The sequence below is a fragment of the Salminus brasiliensis genome, chromosome 25 (genome assembly GCF_030463535.1).
Source record: "Salminus brasiliensis chromosome 25, fSalBra1.hap2, whole genome shotgun sequence".
Lineage (NCBI taxonomy): Eukaryota > Metazoa > Chordata > Actinopteri > Characiformes > Bryconidae > Salminus > Salminus brasiliensis.
The window spans coordinates 25,990,136-26,008,747 of record NC_132902.1 but is presented as its reverse complement, the minus strand read 5'-3'; the positions used below and the strand labels follow the sequence as shown (position 1 = coordinate 26,008,747).

General features: G+C 43.2%; 1 protein-coding gene across 1 annotated transcript in view; it reads left to right on the top strand.

Annotated features, from left to right (window-relative positions):
- Positions 1-6,076: 6,076 nt before the first annotated feature.
- The window catches only part of LOC140547945 (T-cell immunomodulatory protein-like), a 54,305-nt gene continuing 41,769 nt past the window's right edge, over positions 6,077-18,612 (top strand). Inside the window, exons 1-2 of the mRNA XM_072671241.1 lie at positions 6,077-6,228; positions 7,688-7,796. Of these exons, the coding sequence (XP_072527342.1) occupies positions 6,145-6,228; positions 7,688-7,796 (193 nt within the window). The 5' untranslated portion in view covers positions 6,077-6,144. The remainder of the gene's footprint in view (positions 6,229-7,687; positions 7,797-18,612) is intronic.

Here is an 18,612-nt window from a genome sequence, read left to right as displayed (position 1 = left end):
TGCTGTGTTCGGCGGTGTGTTCGGAGTCAATCAGGATTAATCTGCTGCTGCATTATGGGAAACAAGCATCGCTCCATTACAGAAGAACATCAGTGCAGTTGGTCCGTTCAGCTCACACAACAGGCTGTCAATAAAAGAGCTGCGCTCAGATCCGGAGATGATCTGCTGATGCTGGTCTGGGGCTAAAAGATGGACTGGTGGTCACGAACATCCGCAGCAGCAGAGTAAGATCATCCGGATTAGATTAGCTGGATTTAATAAACATAAATATATAAAAAATACAAAACTAAATAAACAATAAACAAAATTATACAGAAAGATACTAGATATACAGAACAGAATATAAATAAACATACAAAATACACGAAACTAAATATATAAAAATATATATGCAAAACTAAATGTACATAAATATATCAAATATTCAGACCTAAATATACAGTAATGTACATAATATATACTAAAAGATATTAGAAATACAGAACAAAATATACGTAAATTATAAAATATGCTAAAGTAAATATACAGTGGGGGAAAAAAGTATTTAGTCAGTCACCAATTGTGCAAGTTCTCCCACTTAAAAAGATGAGAGAGGCTGTAATTGATCATCATAGGTAGACTCAACTATGAGAGACTAAATGAGGAAAAAAAAAAAAAATCAGAAAATCACATCGTCTGATTTTTAAAGAATTTATTTGCAAATAATGGTGGGAAATAAGTATTTGGTCGCCTACAAACAAGCAAGATTTCTGTCTGTCACAGACCTGTAACTTCTTCTTTAAGAGGCTTCTCTGTCCTCCACTCATTACCTGTATTAATGGCACCTGTTTGACCTGGTTAACAGTATAAAAGACACCTGCCCACAACCTCAAACAGTCACACTCCAAACTCCACCATGGTGAACACCAAAGAGCTGTCGAAGGACACCAGAAACAACACTGTAGACCTGCACCAGGCTGGAAGACTGAATCTGCAATAGGCAGCAGCTTGGTGTGAAGAAATCTACTGTGGGAGCAATAATCAGAAAATGGGAGACCTACAAGACCACTGCTAATCTCCCTCCATCAGGGGCTCCACGCAAGATCTCAGCCTGTGGGGTCAAAATGATCACAAGAACGGTGAGCAGAAATCCCAGAACCACACGGGGGGACCTAGTGAATGACCTGCAGAAAGCTGGACCAACGTTACAAAGGCTACCGTCAGTAACACACTACGCCGCCAGGGACTCAGATCCTGCAGTGCCAGACGTGTTCCCCTGCTTAAGCCAGTACATATCCGGCGCGTCTGAAGTTTGCTAGAGAGCATTTGGATGTTCCTGAAGAGTTTTGGGAGAATGTCTTATGGTCAGATGAAACCAAAGTAGAACTGTTTGGTACAAACACAACTCGCTGTGTTTGGAGGAGAGTGAATGCTGAGTTGCATCCAAAGAACACCATACCAGCTGTGAAGCATCGGTGTGGCAACATCATGCTTTGGGGCTGTTTCTCTGCAAAGGGACTAGGACGACTGGTCCGTGTACATGACAGAATGAATGGGGCAGAGTATTGTGGGATTTTGAGCGCAAACCTCCTTCCATCAGCAAGGGCATTGAAGATGAAACGTGGCTGGGTCTTTCAGCATGACAATGATCCCAAGCACACTGCCAGGGCAACAAAGGAGTGGCTTCGTAAGAAGCATTTCAAGGTCCTGGAGTGGCCTAGCCAGTCTCCAGATCTCAACCCCATAGAAAACCTTTGGAGGGAGTTGAAAGTCTGTGTTGCCGCCGACAGCCCCAAACCATCACTGCTCTAGAGGAGATCTGCATGGAGGAATGTGCCAACAAACTAAATGTTCAGAACTAAAAATACAGAAATATATCAAATATGCAGCACTAAATATAAATATGCATACATATATGAAATATATAGAACAAAATCTACATAAATTTATCAAACACACAGACCTAAATATACGGTAATATACACAATATCTACCAAAAGGCATTAGATATACAGAACAAAATATACATAAATTATAAAATATTCCAAACTAAATATATGAAATATATGTAAAGATACCAAACGTATAGAACTAAAAATATGAAAATATATGTGTAATATAGCACTAAATATATAAATGTGCATAAATATGCTAAATATACAGAACTGAGTACATGGTAATATACAAAATACATATGGAAAGATACCAGATATATAGAACTAAAATTAAATATATAAACTAAATATTCAGAACTAAATATATCTAATATGCAGCACTAAATATACATACATATATTAAATATATACAGAACTAAAATATATACAAAATATATACTAATATTTTGTCTATATACAGAATTAAATATGCAATAATACACACACACACACACACACATATATATATATACACACACACTGACTGTGTAACGTGACACTGGTTTGTATATATATATATATATATATTATATCTCTATATATTATATAGATTATCTGAATTTAAATTCTGCTCTGATCAGTGTCCAAATCTCCTACTCAGCTTTGAAATCTCACGTTTTCTGATGTTCTGAATACAGAGGAAGGCGAGCGGTGCGGCAGCTGTCAGGCGAGACAGATTGTGTTGTTAGAAAGTGTTATTGAAAGATTTCTGCCCACAGCGGTTCACTGACCTGCACTGATTACGGATTTATGTCATTTAGGCTTCCTTAAAAGTGTTGCTTGTTGTGAGACTAAGCAGGTCACTGTTTAACCCACTGAATAACACACACACACACACACACACACACACATTTCTGAAATGCACAGTATAAATACAGAATATGTCCAAATGTTTGTGGACACGCCTTCTAATCAATGCATTCAGCTACTTTAAGTTGCACTCATTGCTGACACAGATGTGCAAATGCACACACACAGCTTGTCTAGGCCCTGTAGAGAAGAAGTACTGCCAATAGAATAAAACATTAACCTACTGGCACCATGCTGCCTAATGCCAGGCGTGGGCTAGAGGGGTATAAAGCCCCCCTGCAGCATTGAACTGTGAAGTAGTGGAAGAACTGTGTTCTCTAAAATGATGATGGTGCTCCATCCAATAGGTTTTTGGGATGTTAAGGTGGGGTGCTGAGCAATCATCCAACCTCCTGACCTCACTAATGCTCTTGTTGCTGATTGCAATCAAATCCTCACAGCAATGTTCCTCCAAAATCTAGTAGAAAGCCTTTATCCATGGACAGTAGAGGCAACGAAAGCTCCAACAAAAGCAGGATGAACCTTTGATTTCAGAAGAAACAGTAAATGAGCAGGTGTCCCAATACTTTTGTCCGTTGATTATAACTTCCAGACAGCAGGACGGGTAATATGCGTAGCAAATGAAAATCCAGGGTAGCGTTACCACGATATTTCAAGGAAGTTCAGTCGCCCTCATGAATATTTTGTCGAGGAATATTCCAGCGCGTCTGCTTTGCGGCTTCCTCCCGGAGATACGCGGCGTTCCTCCTCTCCTATTATCCCACCAGTTCAAACCGGATCGTGCTATTTAGCACAGTGTGAATAACAAAACTCGCACTGTGTTTTATTCTGGGATTTTCATGCCTGCTTAGATAATAATAACTTCAGCATAAAAAATGGAGGGATTCATTTGAAATCTTTCCACCGCTGTGAGAAAACTGTGTGTGATGGAAAACAAGTAGGCAGCATTTTGGGGTTCAGCGTGACTGAATTAGCAGAAACAACAGCTGTAATCCTGTAATCCTGCAGCCCTGCAGAGTCCGCTGCACATTACAGTCTCACGAGCAGATTGATTTCAGATATTAGATCTTGCTTCTTTGAGTTTTATCACTGAACTCAAAGGCATGTAACCCTTCCACCCCCTCTGTGTTTCTAATAAAGTGGCCAGTGAGTGGATATGCACAAGGTAGGGGTTTCTAATAAAGTGGCCAGTGAGTGGATATGCACAAGGTAGGGGTTTCTAATAAAGTGGCCAGTGAGTGGATATGCACAAGGTAGGGGTTTCTAATAAAGTGGCCAGTGCACAAGGTAGGTGTTTCTATTAAAGTGGCCAATGAGTGGATAAGCACAAGGTAGGTGTTTCTATTAAAGTGGCCAGTGAGTGGATATCCACAAGGTAGGGGTTTCTTATAAAGTGGCCAGTGAGTGGATATGCACAAGGTAGGTGTTTCTAATAAAGTGGCCAGTGAGTGGATATGCACAAGGTAGGGGTTTCTATTAAAGTGGCCGGTGAGTGGATATGCTCAGGGTAGGGGTTTCTAATAAAGTGGCCAGTGAGTGGAAGCACAAGGTAGATGTTTCTAATAAAGTGGCCAGTGAGTGGATAAGCACAAGGTAGGGGTTTCTATTAAAGTGGCCGGTGAGTGGATATCCACAAGGTAGGGGTTTCTTATAAAGTGGCCAGTAAGTGGATATGCACAAGATAGGTGTTTCTAATAAAGTGGCCAGTAAGTGGATATGCACAAGATAGGTGTTTCTAATAAAGTGGCCAGTGAGTGGATATGCACAAAGTAGGTGTTTCTAATAAAGTGGCCAGTGAGTGAATATGCACAAAGTAGGTGTTTCTAATAAAGTGGCCAGTGAGTGGATATGCACAAGGTAGGTGTTTCTAATAAAGTGGCCAGTGAGTGTATATGCACAAAGTAGGTGTTTCTAAAAAAGTGGCCAGTGAGTGCTGAATTTCTCACAAGTAAGCACCACTGTATTCTTAATTTCTGGCGCTCACACACACACACACACACACACACACACACACACAGTGTAGACTGCTCTCAAATCAATACACTACCTGCAAGCATAAAGTCGCATCGTAGCCCATGTAAACACTCTCTCTCTCACACACACACACACACACATTTACACAGACAGTGTTTTGGGTCCCTGAGGAGTGTATTCCGCACGGCTGGTAGCCTGTGTTGATATCCAGCATCACGTATCACATCCCCTCACAGAGAGAGAGAGAGAGAGAGAGAGAGAGAGGAACGAGTGACAGAACAGACGAAAAGCTTCATGCTCTGTCTGTTTCCACAGAGGGGGTGGGGGGGAGGGTGGGGTAGTGGGGGTAGCAGGGGGGCTAAGCCTCAAAGAGGAGACAGAGAGAGGTCCCCTAATACGTGCTGGCTGTCTAGACACACTGTCCAATCTGCTTCCTTAAAGGAAAGTTTAGCAACCAGTATTTCCACCCAATACCGCTCCCGGTACCCCTCCCCAGTATTTCCACCCAATACCGCTCCCGGTACCCCTCCCCAGTATTTCCACCCAATACCGCTCCCGGTACCCCTCCCCAGTATTTCCACCCAATACCGCTCCCGGTACCCCTCCCCAGTATTTCCACCCAATACCGCTCCCGGTACCCCTCCCCAGTATTTCCACCCAATACCGCTCCCGGTACCCCTCCCCAGTATTTCCACCCAATACCGCTCCCGGTACCCCTCCCCAGTATTTCCACCCAATACCGCTCCCGGTACCCCTCCCCAGTATTTCCACCCAATACCGCTCCCGGTACCCCTCCCCAGTATTTCCACCCAGTACCCCTCCCGGTACCCCTCTCCAGTATTTCCACCCAAAACCCCTCCCGGTACCCCTCTCCAGTATTTCCACCCAATACCGCTCCCGGTACCCCTCCCAGTATTTCCACCCAGTACCCCTCCCGGTACCCCTCTCCAGTATTTCCACCCAATACCGCTCCCGGTACCCCTCCCCAGTATTTCCACCCAGTACCGCTCCCGGTACCCCTCCCCAGTAGTGGTGTGGTAAGTCCTGTAAAGTCTGTGAGGTTCTGTATTACTAAGCTTATTCATGTTCCACCCGAAAACGCTGTAGCTACTGTTTTTAGGTCAGACAGGCTTTACAGAACCACATACCATCAGTACCCATGTCCTCAAACCGCCCCAGGCTCTGAACTCCACCCTGGACCAGGCCTGCTGGTCAGAGCTGGGTAGTTTGGGGAGGTTTTAGGCTTCAGGATTTAATGAAGGGGAAAAGCTGCTGCCGAATTAAGAAAAGTTAATTAAATAATTAAATAATTCAATTTATTAATAAGATATTTTGATTCTCTCTCTCTCTCTCTCTCTCTCTCTCTCTCTCTCTCAGTGGTCAGCAGCAGGCGTTTCTGCTGGAGAACGTTCCCTGTACTAATGCGAGCTGCAGGGAATCTGGCCGAATGTTCCGAGTCCACTGGGAACAGAGTGACCTCAGCGCTGTCCGCTCTGCTGCCGTGGCAACCTTCTTCGACATCTATGAGGACGTGAGTTCATCTCTTTCTCTCTCTCTCTCGCTCTCTCGCTCGCTCTCTCTTTCTCTCTCTCTCTCTCTCTCTCTCGCTCTCTCTCTCTCTCTCTCTCTCTCTCTCCCTCTCTCCCTCCCCCGGCCTGCAGTGTTGTCTCTCGGCCGTTATCTGATTTGCTCAGGCTGTAATCGCCTCTCGCTCGTTAGTGACCCGTGCTCTGTCCTTCCCTCATTACTGTAACAGCAGTGCCCCATCCCTGTCCGTTGGCCTCCGCCTCCTCTTCCTCCTCCTCGTCCTCCTCCTCACTCTTACTGACCCGGACGCTGCCTGAACGCACTACGGTCTATGTGAAGCACCCGAATCTGCCCTGATGTCTCCCAGTGAGGCAGTTCGAGCTCTGGGCTGTTGATAACAGGGTTGTGGGTTCGATTCCCGGGCTCAGCAAGCTGCAACTGTTGGGCCCTTGAGCAAGGCCCTTCACCCTCTCTGCTTCCCGGTCACTGGAGTTGGCTGCCCACCGCTCTGAGAACGATAACTGATGGGGTGGCCAGTGAGTTCTCGAAGGAGATGGCAAGATAATTGTGAAGTCCAGCAATTTTTGGGATGTACAGCAGTGTGTGTGTGTGTGTGTGTGTGTGTGTGTGTGTGTGTGTGTGTGTGTGTGTGTGTCTTTTATCTGTCTTAATTGTCCTTGGCTGGTGACACTGACTCTAGTGAGTAATTACAGGCTCAATCTCACGCTCTCACTCGCTCTCTCTTGCTCTCTTTCGGTCTCTCTCTCTTCTTTGTACAGACTGCCTTCAGCTACAGTGTTAGCATGTTTGTAGTGTGTGTGTGTGTGTGTGTATGTGTGTGTGTGTGTGTGTGTGTGTGTGTAGGACAGTATGTCATTCTGAGTGCATCACTGGAAGACCTGATTAGCACAGGATGCTAGTGCAGCTTTTTCCTACTGTGTGTGTGTGTGTGTGTGTGTGTGTGTATGTCAGGACCCCAATCATCCCCTATCTCAAAGGGCTTGAGAGCATCTCTGACCTTGTTTTCTCTTTGTCTGACGTGTGACGCCTTCACTGTGTCTGTGTGTGTTTGTGTGTGTGTGTGTGTGTGTGTGTACACACTGTCAATCAAAAGTTTGGACACGCAGAGCCCTTCGAAATAACAGTTTTAACCGATTTCTTAATATATTCCCCCAATTTCACTGATTTCATCCTCTGAAAGATTTAATTAAATGTAATTTAATGTAATTTAATTTAATTAATTGAATGTCAGATAAGAAGCAATGCTTAAAGGATCAATGTATTATTTAATTATGTATTATTAATATTGATGGGCAGTAACCATTTAACGAACGAAAAGACTGCATCAGCTTTAATGGGCAGCTGTTCACAGTTCACCATAACAATAGCACTTAAACGCAGCTTAAGATTGAGCCTGGTGCATTGTGGGATCCTGAGTTTTGTGTGTGTGTTGGTTTCTGTAGGGCATATTGGATATGATTGTGTTGAGCCAGACTGAGGAGAAGGAGGAGCTGACCATCCACGCCCTGAAGAACAACTTTGAGGCGGACGCTTACTTCGTCAAAGTGATCGGTGAGTTTCAAACCACATTCGGTATCAGTTTTATCTAAACAGCAGCTTCAGGATCCTGACTGGAACAGGGAGAGAACGGCGTCTCCATCATTCCCACTCTGGGCCGGAGCGCTGCTGCTGCTACTGCACTATGGAGGTTTGGGGGTGGAGCTGCAGGAGGAGAACCTCTCTCCAGAACTGCTGTGTAACACTGCAGAACCCATAGAGTCATATTAGTGTAAAATCCTGTAGTGTTACTCTACCACCTCAGACCACATGCTGCTCCACCTTCAGATCAAGCTTCTGGAGCTCTCAGCTTGTCCAGAAATGCATGTGTACAGCTGTCCATAAGGGGGTGTGAGAATCCAAATACAAACAGCTCGTCTTTTGCAGTAGATTCTATACTGTACTTCACTAAGATTATATACTACACTAAAATACTATGGTATCAGATATAGTATCATTATTTACCAAGTTACTATATCATACTGTGGTACTGTATAATACTAAAATATTATTTCTAAGATATTGATATGATTATTCACTAGACTAAGACACTGTACTCAGATACTAAACTACCCTAAGATACTATACTTACCATATTAAGATACTGTACTATACCACGCTGCATTATGCTAAGATACTATACCACTATACTTTACTATTCTAGGATATTATGTAATGATTGATATTATATTGTATACTATAAACCTATACTATTTTATAAAATACAATATTATACTGTGCTGTTTTTTGGTTTTATAAACCACATGAATATTCTGTTATTTTATGATAGTATATTAATGAAGTTACTGTTTACTATACTAAGATTATATACTGTCCTTAGATATTTTCATTTAGTAAGATACTTAAAAGTGCATATTATATTATATTATACTTATTTATAATACTATATTTTAGTATGGTATATTTTCATAAAATAGTATAGTGTATTAGTATATAGTGTAATATAACCATTGTGTCTTAGTAAAGCGTTATAGCATAGAATCTTATAATAATAAAGAATATATATAATATAATAATAATAATATTCTTAATATAATATATAATAATACATATAATAATAAAGAATACAGTGTAGTATACAGTGTAGTGTAATATAGTATCCTAGTGGAGTTTAGTATCTGAGTATTTTAGTATAGTGAAGAGTCATAGTATGTTAGGACAGGATGTTGTCTTTAAATATAGTAATTTATTATACTGCACTGTTATTATAAACCACACTGTAATTCTGTTATTAATATATCATACACACACACACACACACACACACACACACATACAGTCAGTCAATCTACATTTGATGTTCATGGATGTTAAAGGAGAACACACATCATTTGTGAGTGTGTGACTGCAGGTCCTCTCTTTACCCTGCTTTGTGTGTGTGTGTGTGTGTGTGTGTGTGTGTGTGTGTGTGTGTGTTGAACTGCTGCTCCAGGTGACATTTGGAAAGCTGACATTTGCAGAGTGAAATGTGTCCCACTAAAAACTGCTTTAATGCCGTTTAATCCTGCCTGCACTTTCATCACACACACACACACACACACACACACACACACACACACACACACACAGAGAGGAAGTGTTGAAAAAAATAAGGACAGTCAAGTCTCTCTCTCTCACTGTTATATTCACTCTTTATGTCATTGTCTCACTTCTGTCTCGTGTACACACACACACACACACACACACACACACAGGGCTGTGTAATGAGTGTAACTCTGTGGAGTAGCTGATGCTGTTCCTCACACTGTTGCTGTGGAGAGCGTGGAAAGCAGAGAAAAGCACTCTGGGTAATTTGCTGTGAGTTGCGAACTGCTCACAACCTGCCTTGCCCCGCCCACCGGCCCCCCACCCACATATGCGGGGTCACCATGTCAAACGGCGAGAGTGTATATGTGTATTAAAGAGAGAGAGAGAGAGAGAGAGCACCTGTCTGTGTGTAGAGTACAGGTCAGGGAGTAGCTTTACACACTGCACTCCCAACACTGACACACACACACACACACAGTTATACGTCCCTCAGGTTTTATAAATACACTACGTGTCCAAATGTTTGTGGACACTGCTTCTAATGAATGCATTCAGCTTCTTTAAGGTGCAGACGTGCTGAGACAGACGTGCAAATGCACACACAGCTTGTCTAGTCCCTGTAGAGATGAAGTACTGCAAAAAGAATAGGACTCTCTGGAGCAGATAAACATCATGAACCTGTTGGCATCATGCTGCCTAATGCCAGGCGTGGGCTAGTAAAGGGGTATAAAAAAAACCAGCATTGAGGAGCTGTGGAGCAGTGGAAGAACTGTGTTCTCTGGAATGATGGATGGTGGGGCTCCATCCAGTACTTTTGGGATGAGTTGGGGATGATGAGGTGTGGTGGTGATCATCTATCCAACATCCTGACCTCACTAATGCTCTTATTGAAGAATGCAATCAAATCCTCACAGCAATGCTCCTCCTCCAAAATCTAGTAGAAAGTCTTCTTCTCTGGACAGTAGAGACAGTTACTCCAACAAAAGCAGGATCAGTCTTTTTAATCCCCTTAATTTCAGAAGAAGCGGTGAAGGAGCAGGTGTCCCAATACTTGTGTCCAATAGTCCAATGCAGTATGATTTAGATATTAAATAAACCAGGGTGTAAATCTCTGACCTCAGTCACTCAAATCATTTCTGATGCTTTTAAAGTTTTTAAAATTGTAAAAATCCTCAAACCTAAAATCCCACAGCTGATAGAGCTGAAGTATCCACTGACTGCCTTGTGAAGTGATTCATTTTTGTATGAATTGTATAGACAGAACCTTCCCTCCCTGATCTGTAGTAGATGTTGTGACGCTGGGGTCAGATCAATCATGTTTACATTGCAGTGATGAGAGTTTTGAAGAGCAGGAACAGAAGCTGAACATGAGCTGAATATTAAAGCTAAATATCAAAGTCAGGCCTCGAGTGAGAAGTGGCTGTTTAATGCAGGCTGACGCTGGGAGGTTTGATCTGTCACCATGTGTGTTCCATATCATGTTCTCACACACGACCACGCAGTTATCACATCACACAGAACACACACAACACACACACTCCTCCAGCCAGTGTGAGACGACGACTGAAATAGAAATTAGAAAAGAAATCAAATAAAAGAGCAAATAAAACGTAGTAAAATCTGTGTTCGAGGAAAGTAAACATGGAGAAGCTGTGTTAAAGCAAAGCAAATACTGGAACCACTGGGGACGCTGTGCTAGAAAAAAAAACGCTGGCAAAGCTGTGCTAGAGGCAAGACAACACTGGGAAAGCTGTGCTAGGGGAAAGAATATGCTGGACAATCTGTGTTAACGAAAAGAAAGTGCTAGGAAAAGGAAAGCACTGGGAAAGGTGTTTTAGAGGAAAGAAAATAGTGACTAAGCTGTGCTAGAGGAAGGAAAACTCTGGGAATGCTGTGCTAGAACAAGGAAAACACTGGGATAGCTGTGCTAGATGAAGGAAAGCACTGGGAAAGCTGTGCTAGAGGACGGAAAACACTGGGAAAGCTGGGCTATATGAAAGAAAACACTAGGGACCCTGTGCTAGAGGCAAGAAAACACTGGGGAAGCTGTGCTAGAGAAAATATTATGCTGGGAAAGCTGTGCTAGAGGAAGGAAAACACTGGGAAAGTTGTGTTGGAGGAAGGAAAACACTGGGAATGCTGTGCTGGAGGAAGGAAAACACTGGAAAAGCTGGGCTATATGAAAGAAAACACTAATGGACCCTGTGCTAGAGGCAAGAAAACACTGGGAAGCTGTGCTAGAGAAAATATTATGCTGGGAAAGCTGTGCTAGATGAAGGAAAACACTGGAAAAGCTGTGTTGGAGGAAGGAAAACACTGGGAATGCTGTGCTGGAGGAAGGAAAACACTGGAAAAGCTGGGCTATATGAAAGAAAACACTAATGGACCCTGTGCTAGAGGCAAGAAAACACTGGGAAGCTGTGCTAGAGAAAATATTATGCTGGGAAAGCTGTGCTAGAGGAAGGAAAACACTGGGAAAGTTGTGTTGGAATAAGGAAACACTGGGAAAGCTGTGCTAGAGGAAGGAAAACACTGGAAAAACTGTGTTGGAGGAAGGAAAAGTCTGAGTCTGCACTGCTATTAAATATGACACTAGAGACTGTTCATGCAGATTGTTGCATAAACAGTACTGAAATGTTTGGAGTGCTATGAACTCCAGAGTCGACCTGTAGGAGGAACTAATCACAGCTTTGCCTTCACGTGAACTCCAGCTAATCTGCAGCCATGCAGCGGGGCAGCGGTCAGTGCATTAGCGATTAGCGCATTAGCAGTCAAAGCAATAGCATTAGAATGTGCCACTGGAACCGCCTTTTGATTTTACTGCACCGCTAACTCTCGTTACTGGCCCATAAAAACCATCCCTAATCACTGTCTCGTTTATGCCCAAGCTAACTCAAACTGGCGGTTCAATTAGAGCAGTTAATAAAGGAGAGATCGATCCAGAGCAGAGGGGAGGGGAAATGATGACTACTCCGCTGGGGGTGAGACATCTACCGGCCAGGAAGTGCTACAGATGCAGGATGTGTATATAACAAGATTATTGCTGCCCTAGGACTGTGAGGAGAGTTTCCGATCTGTAGCTCCTCCTCAGTGTATATCACAATTCCTACATTTAGAGCGTTATTAATATTCACCCTAATGAGAGACTGTAGCTCCTCCTCCTCAGTGTATATCACAATACCTACATTTAGAGCGTTATTAATATTCACCCTAATGAGAGACTGTAGCTCCTCCTCCTCAGTGTAAATCACAATACCTACATTTAGAGCGTTATTAATATTCACCCTAATGAGAGACTGTAGCTCCGCCTCCTCAGTGTATATCACAATACCTACATTTAGAGCGTTATTAATATTCACACTAATGAGAGACTGTAGCTCCTCCTCCTCAGTGTATATCACAATACCTACATTTAGAGCGTTATTAATATTCACCCTAATGAGAGACTGTAGCTCCGCCTCCTCAGTGTATATCACAATACCTACATTTAGAGCGTTATTAATATTCACACTAATGAGAGACTGTAGCTCCTCCTCCTCAGTGTATATCACAATACCTACATTTAGAGCGTTATTAATATTCACCCTAATGAGAGACTGTAGCTCCGCCTCCTCAGTGTATATCACAATACCTACATTTAGAGCGTTATTAATATTCACCCTAATGAGTGACTGTAGCTCCGCCTCCACTGAAAGTCATGCATGCGGTGTTGCTGTCTCTGATGGTAGATGCTGTACTCTGTGTTTGATTGTATATGTAGGTGCGTATCTGTAAGCGCTATGGGGGAACTGAAGGAGCTGATTGCGTTTTGTGTCGGTCTTTAGGATGTAGATGAGCCTCAGTGAGGAACATCTGCAGGCTTTGTTCCATCTCTCTGCTTCCTCCCTCTGCTCTGCAATCTGTCCATCACAATCAGTCCCTCCATCACAGGGTCCTCCACCAGTACGTCCACTCTTACGGGCAGTTAGGAACCTCATCCCAACCATTATAATTCAAATCAGAATCAGCTATTTTTGAGCATACAGAGAACGTGTCTTTGGCCCTACAGTAACTCACAGCGCTCACGCTATCTATATATACACTTACACCTATAGAACATTAGAATAAACCCAAATAAACACAAAGTCAGTGGTCAGTGAGAGTGTCTACCTGTAATTAACTCTATAGAACATTAGAATAAACCCAAATAAACATAAAGTCAGTGGTCAGTGAGAGTGTCTACCTGTAATTAACTCTATATAACATTAGAATAAACCCAAATAAACATAAAGTCAGTGGTCAGTGAGAGTGTCTACCTGTAATTAACTCTATATAACATTAGAATAAACCCAAATAAACATAAAGTCAGTGGTCAGTGAGAGTGTCTACCTGTAATTAACTCTATATAACATTAGAATAAACCCAAATAAACAAAGTCAGTGGTCAGTGAGAGTGTCTACCTGTAATTAACTCTATATAACATTAGAATAAACCTAAATAAACATAGTCAGTGGTCAGTGAGAGTGTCTACCTGTAATTAACTCTATATAACATTAGAATAAACCCAAATAAACATAAAGTCAGTGGTCAGTGCCTACCTGTAAAACCGTGTTTATTTGGGTGTGTTCTAATGTTATATATAGTTAAGATAAGATAAGATAAGATAATCCTTTATTAGTCCCACAGAAGAACATTGGCTGTGTTGGCTTTCCAAAAGGCAGCGCTGTCTCAGCGGTCAGTTCTCTAAAGCTGGTGATGCTCGGGTGTGTTTGAGGCTCCATCTGGGTGCTTTAACCTGCGGTCTGCCCGAGTCAGCCTCAGCCTCAGCCTCAGCCCCAGCCTCAGCCTCAGCCCCAGCCCCAGCCCCAGCCCCAGCCCCAGCCCCAGCCTCAGCTCCAGCCTCTTCCGCTGTGCCTTATATGGGGCTAATGTTGGATACTGCATCTGCTGAGACCTCATGGAAGAGCAGCATCCAGGGAGCTGCATGAGCCCTGAGTGAGCTTTTCCTGACCGCTGACCTAAACCTGCATGAACTCATTAAGGTCAGGGGTCATGAAGGGTATGTGTTCTACACCCTAAAAATAAAGAACCCTTCTTTCATGGTCCACAGGAGTTTATTCCAGACCTCACTGATGTAGCAGTCTCTGATGTTTTATAGCTTATATTTGATTGAATCTTCCTCTTCCTCCTCTTCCTCCTGCTGCGTGTCCTTCCTCTCCTCTGAGCTGCAGCAGTGTGAGCTCAGCGCTGCTCCAGATTAGAGCCTCTAAATCCAAACAATCCTGCAGCTCAGCTCTCGCCACCAGACAGGCCGCCTGCATGTGGGAGGCCTCCTCCTCTTCCTCTTTCCTCATCTTCATCATCATCTTCTTCCTCGGTTCTACTTCTTCATCTTATAATTCCTCTTCCCTTTCGTCCTGCTTCTCCCTCCTCTTCCTCTGTCTTCCTTATTCTGTCTTTCTCTTCTTCTTAATTTCCTGAGTTTCCTCTTACTCATCTCGTTCTTCCTCCTCTTCTTCCTCCTCTTCTTTGTCTCCCTTATTTACCTTCTCCTGTTCCTCAACGTTGTCTTCCTCTTTCTCATCCTCAACTTGTTCTTCCTCCTCCTATCCCTCCTCTTCCCTCTTCTTCCTCCTTTCCTCATCCTCTCCTCTTTCTTTTAGTTTAATTCCACTTCTTCTTTAGGCGGTTTCTTTCCATCTTCATCATCATCACCATCATCATCATCTTCCTTCTCTTACCTTTTCCTTTCCCCATCTTCCTCTTCCTCCTTTTCTTTCTTCCTCATCCTTTCTTCTTATCGCATTCTTCCTCTTCTTCTCCCTCCTGTTTCTCTTCTTTATCATTATCATCATTTTCCTTCTTTTTCCTTCTCATCTTATTATTTTTTATTCCTCTTCTTCCTCCTCTTCATCTTGTAATTCCTCGTCCCTTTCTTTCTACTTCTTCTCGTCTCACTCTTCCTCCTGTTCATCTTCTTCCTCCTCTTCTTCTGTCTTCCTTCTTTTCCTTCTCCTGTTCCTCATTGTTGTCTTCCTCTTCCTCCTTTTCCTTCATCCTCATCTTGTTTCAGCTCATCTCGTTCTTCCTCCTCCTATCCCTCCTCTTCCCTCTACTTCCTCCTTTTCTTCTTCCTCATCTTCTCCTCTTTCTTAGAGTTTCATCCCACTTCTTCTTTAGGCGGTTTCTCTCAATCTTCATCATCATCATCTTCCATCTTCATCATCATAATCTTCCTTCTTTTACCATTTACATTTACATTTATGGCATTTAGCTGACGCTCTTATCCAGAGCGACTCACAGGGTTACTCGTATTACAGAGGAGGGTCAGTGTAGTGTTAGGAGTCTTACCCAAGGACTCTTATTGGTGTAGCGCAGCAAAGTCACCCAGACCGGGAACCGAACCCCAGTCTTCCACATGCCGTTGTTGTAACGCAATGGCAGATGGTGGTGGTGTTATCTGTTGTGCCACACCAACCACCAACCATTTCCTTCCCCCTTTTCCCATCTTCCTCTTCCTCCTTTTCCTACATTTCATTTACGGCATTTAGCTGACGCTCTTATCCAGAGCGACTTACAGGGTTACTCGTATTACAGAGGAGGGCCAGTGTAGTGTTAGGAGTCTTCTTCTCCCTCCTGTTTCTCTTCTTCATCATCTTCCTTCTTTGTCCTTCTTTCTCCTCTTCCTTTTCTTCCTTCTCATTTTGTTCTCATTTTATGGATTTTGTATTTTGTATTTGTATTGTTTTTTTTATGTATTCCTCTTCCTTCTTCCTTATCTTATCATTGTGTTTCTTCTCCTCTCATTCTTCCTCCTCTTCTCCCTCCTGTTCCGCTTCTCCCTTGTCTTCAGTTTTGTCTTTCCTATTTCCTTCTTTTTGTCCTGTTCTCCCTTCTCCGTTCTCCATGTGATCCTTTCTTCCTCAGCTTTTGGTCATAATCTTTCTTCCTCTTTCTCGCTTTTCCTCCTCCTCTTCCTCTGTGGTGTTCTGGCTTTAATACCATGGTGGAGAGTGAATGGCAGGTGAGGTTATTGCTTTGCTGGGGTCGGTATGACGTCTTTGCTGGAGCTCCAGACGTGTTTACGGATGAAGAATCAGTGCTTTGTCTTTTCGTCTTCAGGAAGATTCTCCCCAGTCTCTGGGATTTAGAGCTGTTACTGTATCTACAGAGCTACACCTCAATGTGATTCTCTAAATATTTGACCTGAAATGTAACAGATCTTAATCTAATCCCTAAAATGAGAAAACAAGACTCTTATTAAACAAATGATGCATAATTATTATAGCACACACACACACACACACACACACAGAGAAAGAGTGGGAGTTCGGTGTCTATGTTCTAAGGCGTCTCAACCATGAACGTAGGTGCTGTTCCTACCCTCACCCTCACCCCACCTCCACTTCCCGCCACTACAGGGGATCGAATGTGGGGGACCTTCCGGTCCCAACCCAGCTTCTCTAACGCTTAGGTCACGACTGCCCCCCGCCAATGTAGAGAGTCCGAAATGAAAAGCGCTATGCTTGGTGTTCCAGCATGAGAAACTCACCCCTGCTGTTAAACACGGGGGTGGGAGAGTCATCTGTTAGCCAATAAAATTGGCTAATGTTCACGTTGAATGTTTACCATTAGCCCACCTACACTCACTTTCAGTTTCTGTATTAAAATAAATCAGAAATAATTATTAATAATCTACAAAAGTGGATTTGCTGAATATAATGCAGAATGTGCAGCTAAAGCAAATCTCAGGTGGTTGCTAGGTGGTTGCTAAGGAGTTTCAAGTGGTTGCAGTCGATGGAATTCAATGGAAAGCAAACCAGTGATAATGAGCCCCTCCCCTAAACCAACCCAGAATTGGTCCTGGGTGCGAACTTGAGTGATAACGGGCCTACAGTGTTTAGTGTCATTTGTTTAATTGGGTTCTCTGGTTTAGCATAAGCTCCACTACGGTTCTTCGACTCAAGTCTGAATTCTTATTTATTTTTTACTTTACTTATTTTTTCATTTTTACCCAATTTTGTCCCTAATTTAGCCGAGCCAATTAACCCACCCATCCATTAGGACTCCCTCTATCACTGCCAATGCTCCCAACACTTTGAGGACTGACGCAGGACTCCTCCGATACATGTAAAGTCAGCCACCGCCTCCGAGGGGCTCAGCTGACTACTTGCAAGATGGAATCCGGGGTCATGATGGTTTACCAGAGCCTGAGAGAGCACAATCGGCCATGCTCTCTCCCCTCATTACTGCCAGTGTGATGCTGGCCCATCATTAGACACAGGTATCTGATGGCTGATGGCTTATATATCTGATGTATCAGAGCTGGGATCCGGCTGCCTAGTGATTCTGCACTGGCGGCAGTTCTGGAGGGAGTCTGGGTGAATGGGTGGGTTAAGTGGTTCGGTTAAATTGGGGAGACGAGCAGCGCTGTATCTGTGGACTGGAGCTTGTGGTTTTGGTCGGTGCGATGGAATTGAGGCTATTTCTGTGTAAACACTCCTCTCGTTTAATGTTAAACAGTCTTAACTTTGATCTCAGCCAGTCCTTATAGTCTTACAGAGGGTGGGCATGGATATGTACACACACACACACGCACACACATGCACACACTCTCACAGGGAGGTCGTACTGACAGTGTTTTGAGTAAGCCCTGCTGGGATGTTAGTGTGTGTGTTTCATTTCCTCTGATAGTGAGTTTGTAAAGAAAACAAAACCCCACTACAAAGCCGTGATGGAGCTGGAGGGGCCGGAATGGGAGATGGAGGATTTTCTATTAAAGTGAATCTCCACCCATCCGTGAAGGGCAGCAGGGAGAAGGCTGCGCCTCTCCGTCTGTAACTTTCTGGGGTCCACGCTCGTGATCCAGCTGGCATATTGGTTATCCAATAAAATCGTCCAGTTCAGTAACCCATTAGCTCACCTGCGCTCACATTCACTTTCAGTATTAAAATATATATTTAAAAATATTAATTATTCATATTAATAATAATGTTATTCATTAATACTTATTTATTATTAATTAAAAAGTGCAAGTATAATGTGCAGAGTGCGCAGGCAAAGCAAACCACAAGTGATTGCTCTGGGGTTGCTAGGCAGTTGCTATGCCATTGTAAGTGGTTGCTGTGCTGCTATGTGGTTGTTCTGGTATTCTATGAGGTTGCTAGGTAGTCTTATGGTGTCGTATGGGGTCGCTCTCTGTTATGCCATTGCAAGTGGCTTCTGTACTGCCATGTAGTTGCTCTGGTATCCCATGTTGTTGCAATATAGTTGCTGTGGGGTTGCTAGGCAGTTGCTATGCCAT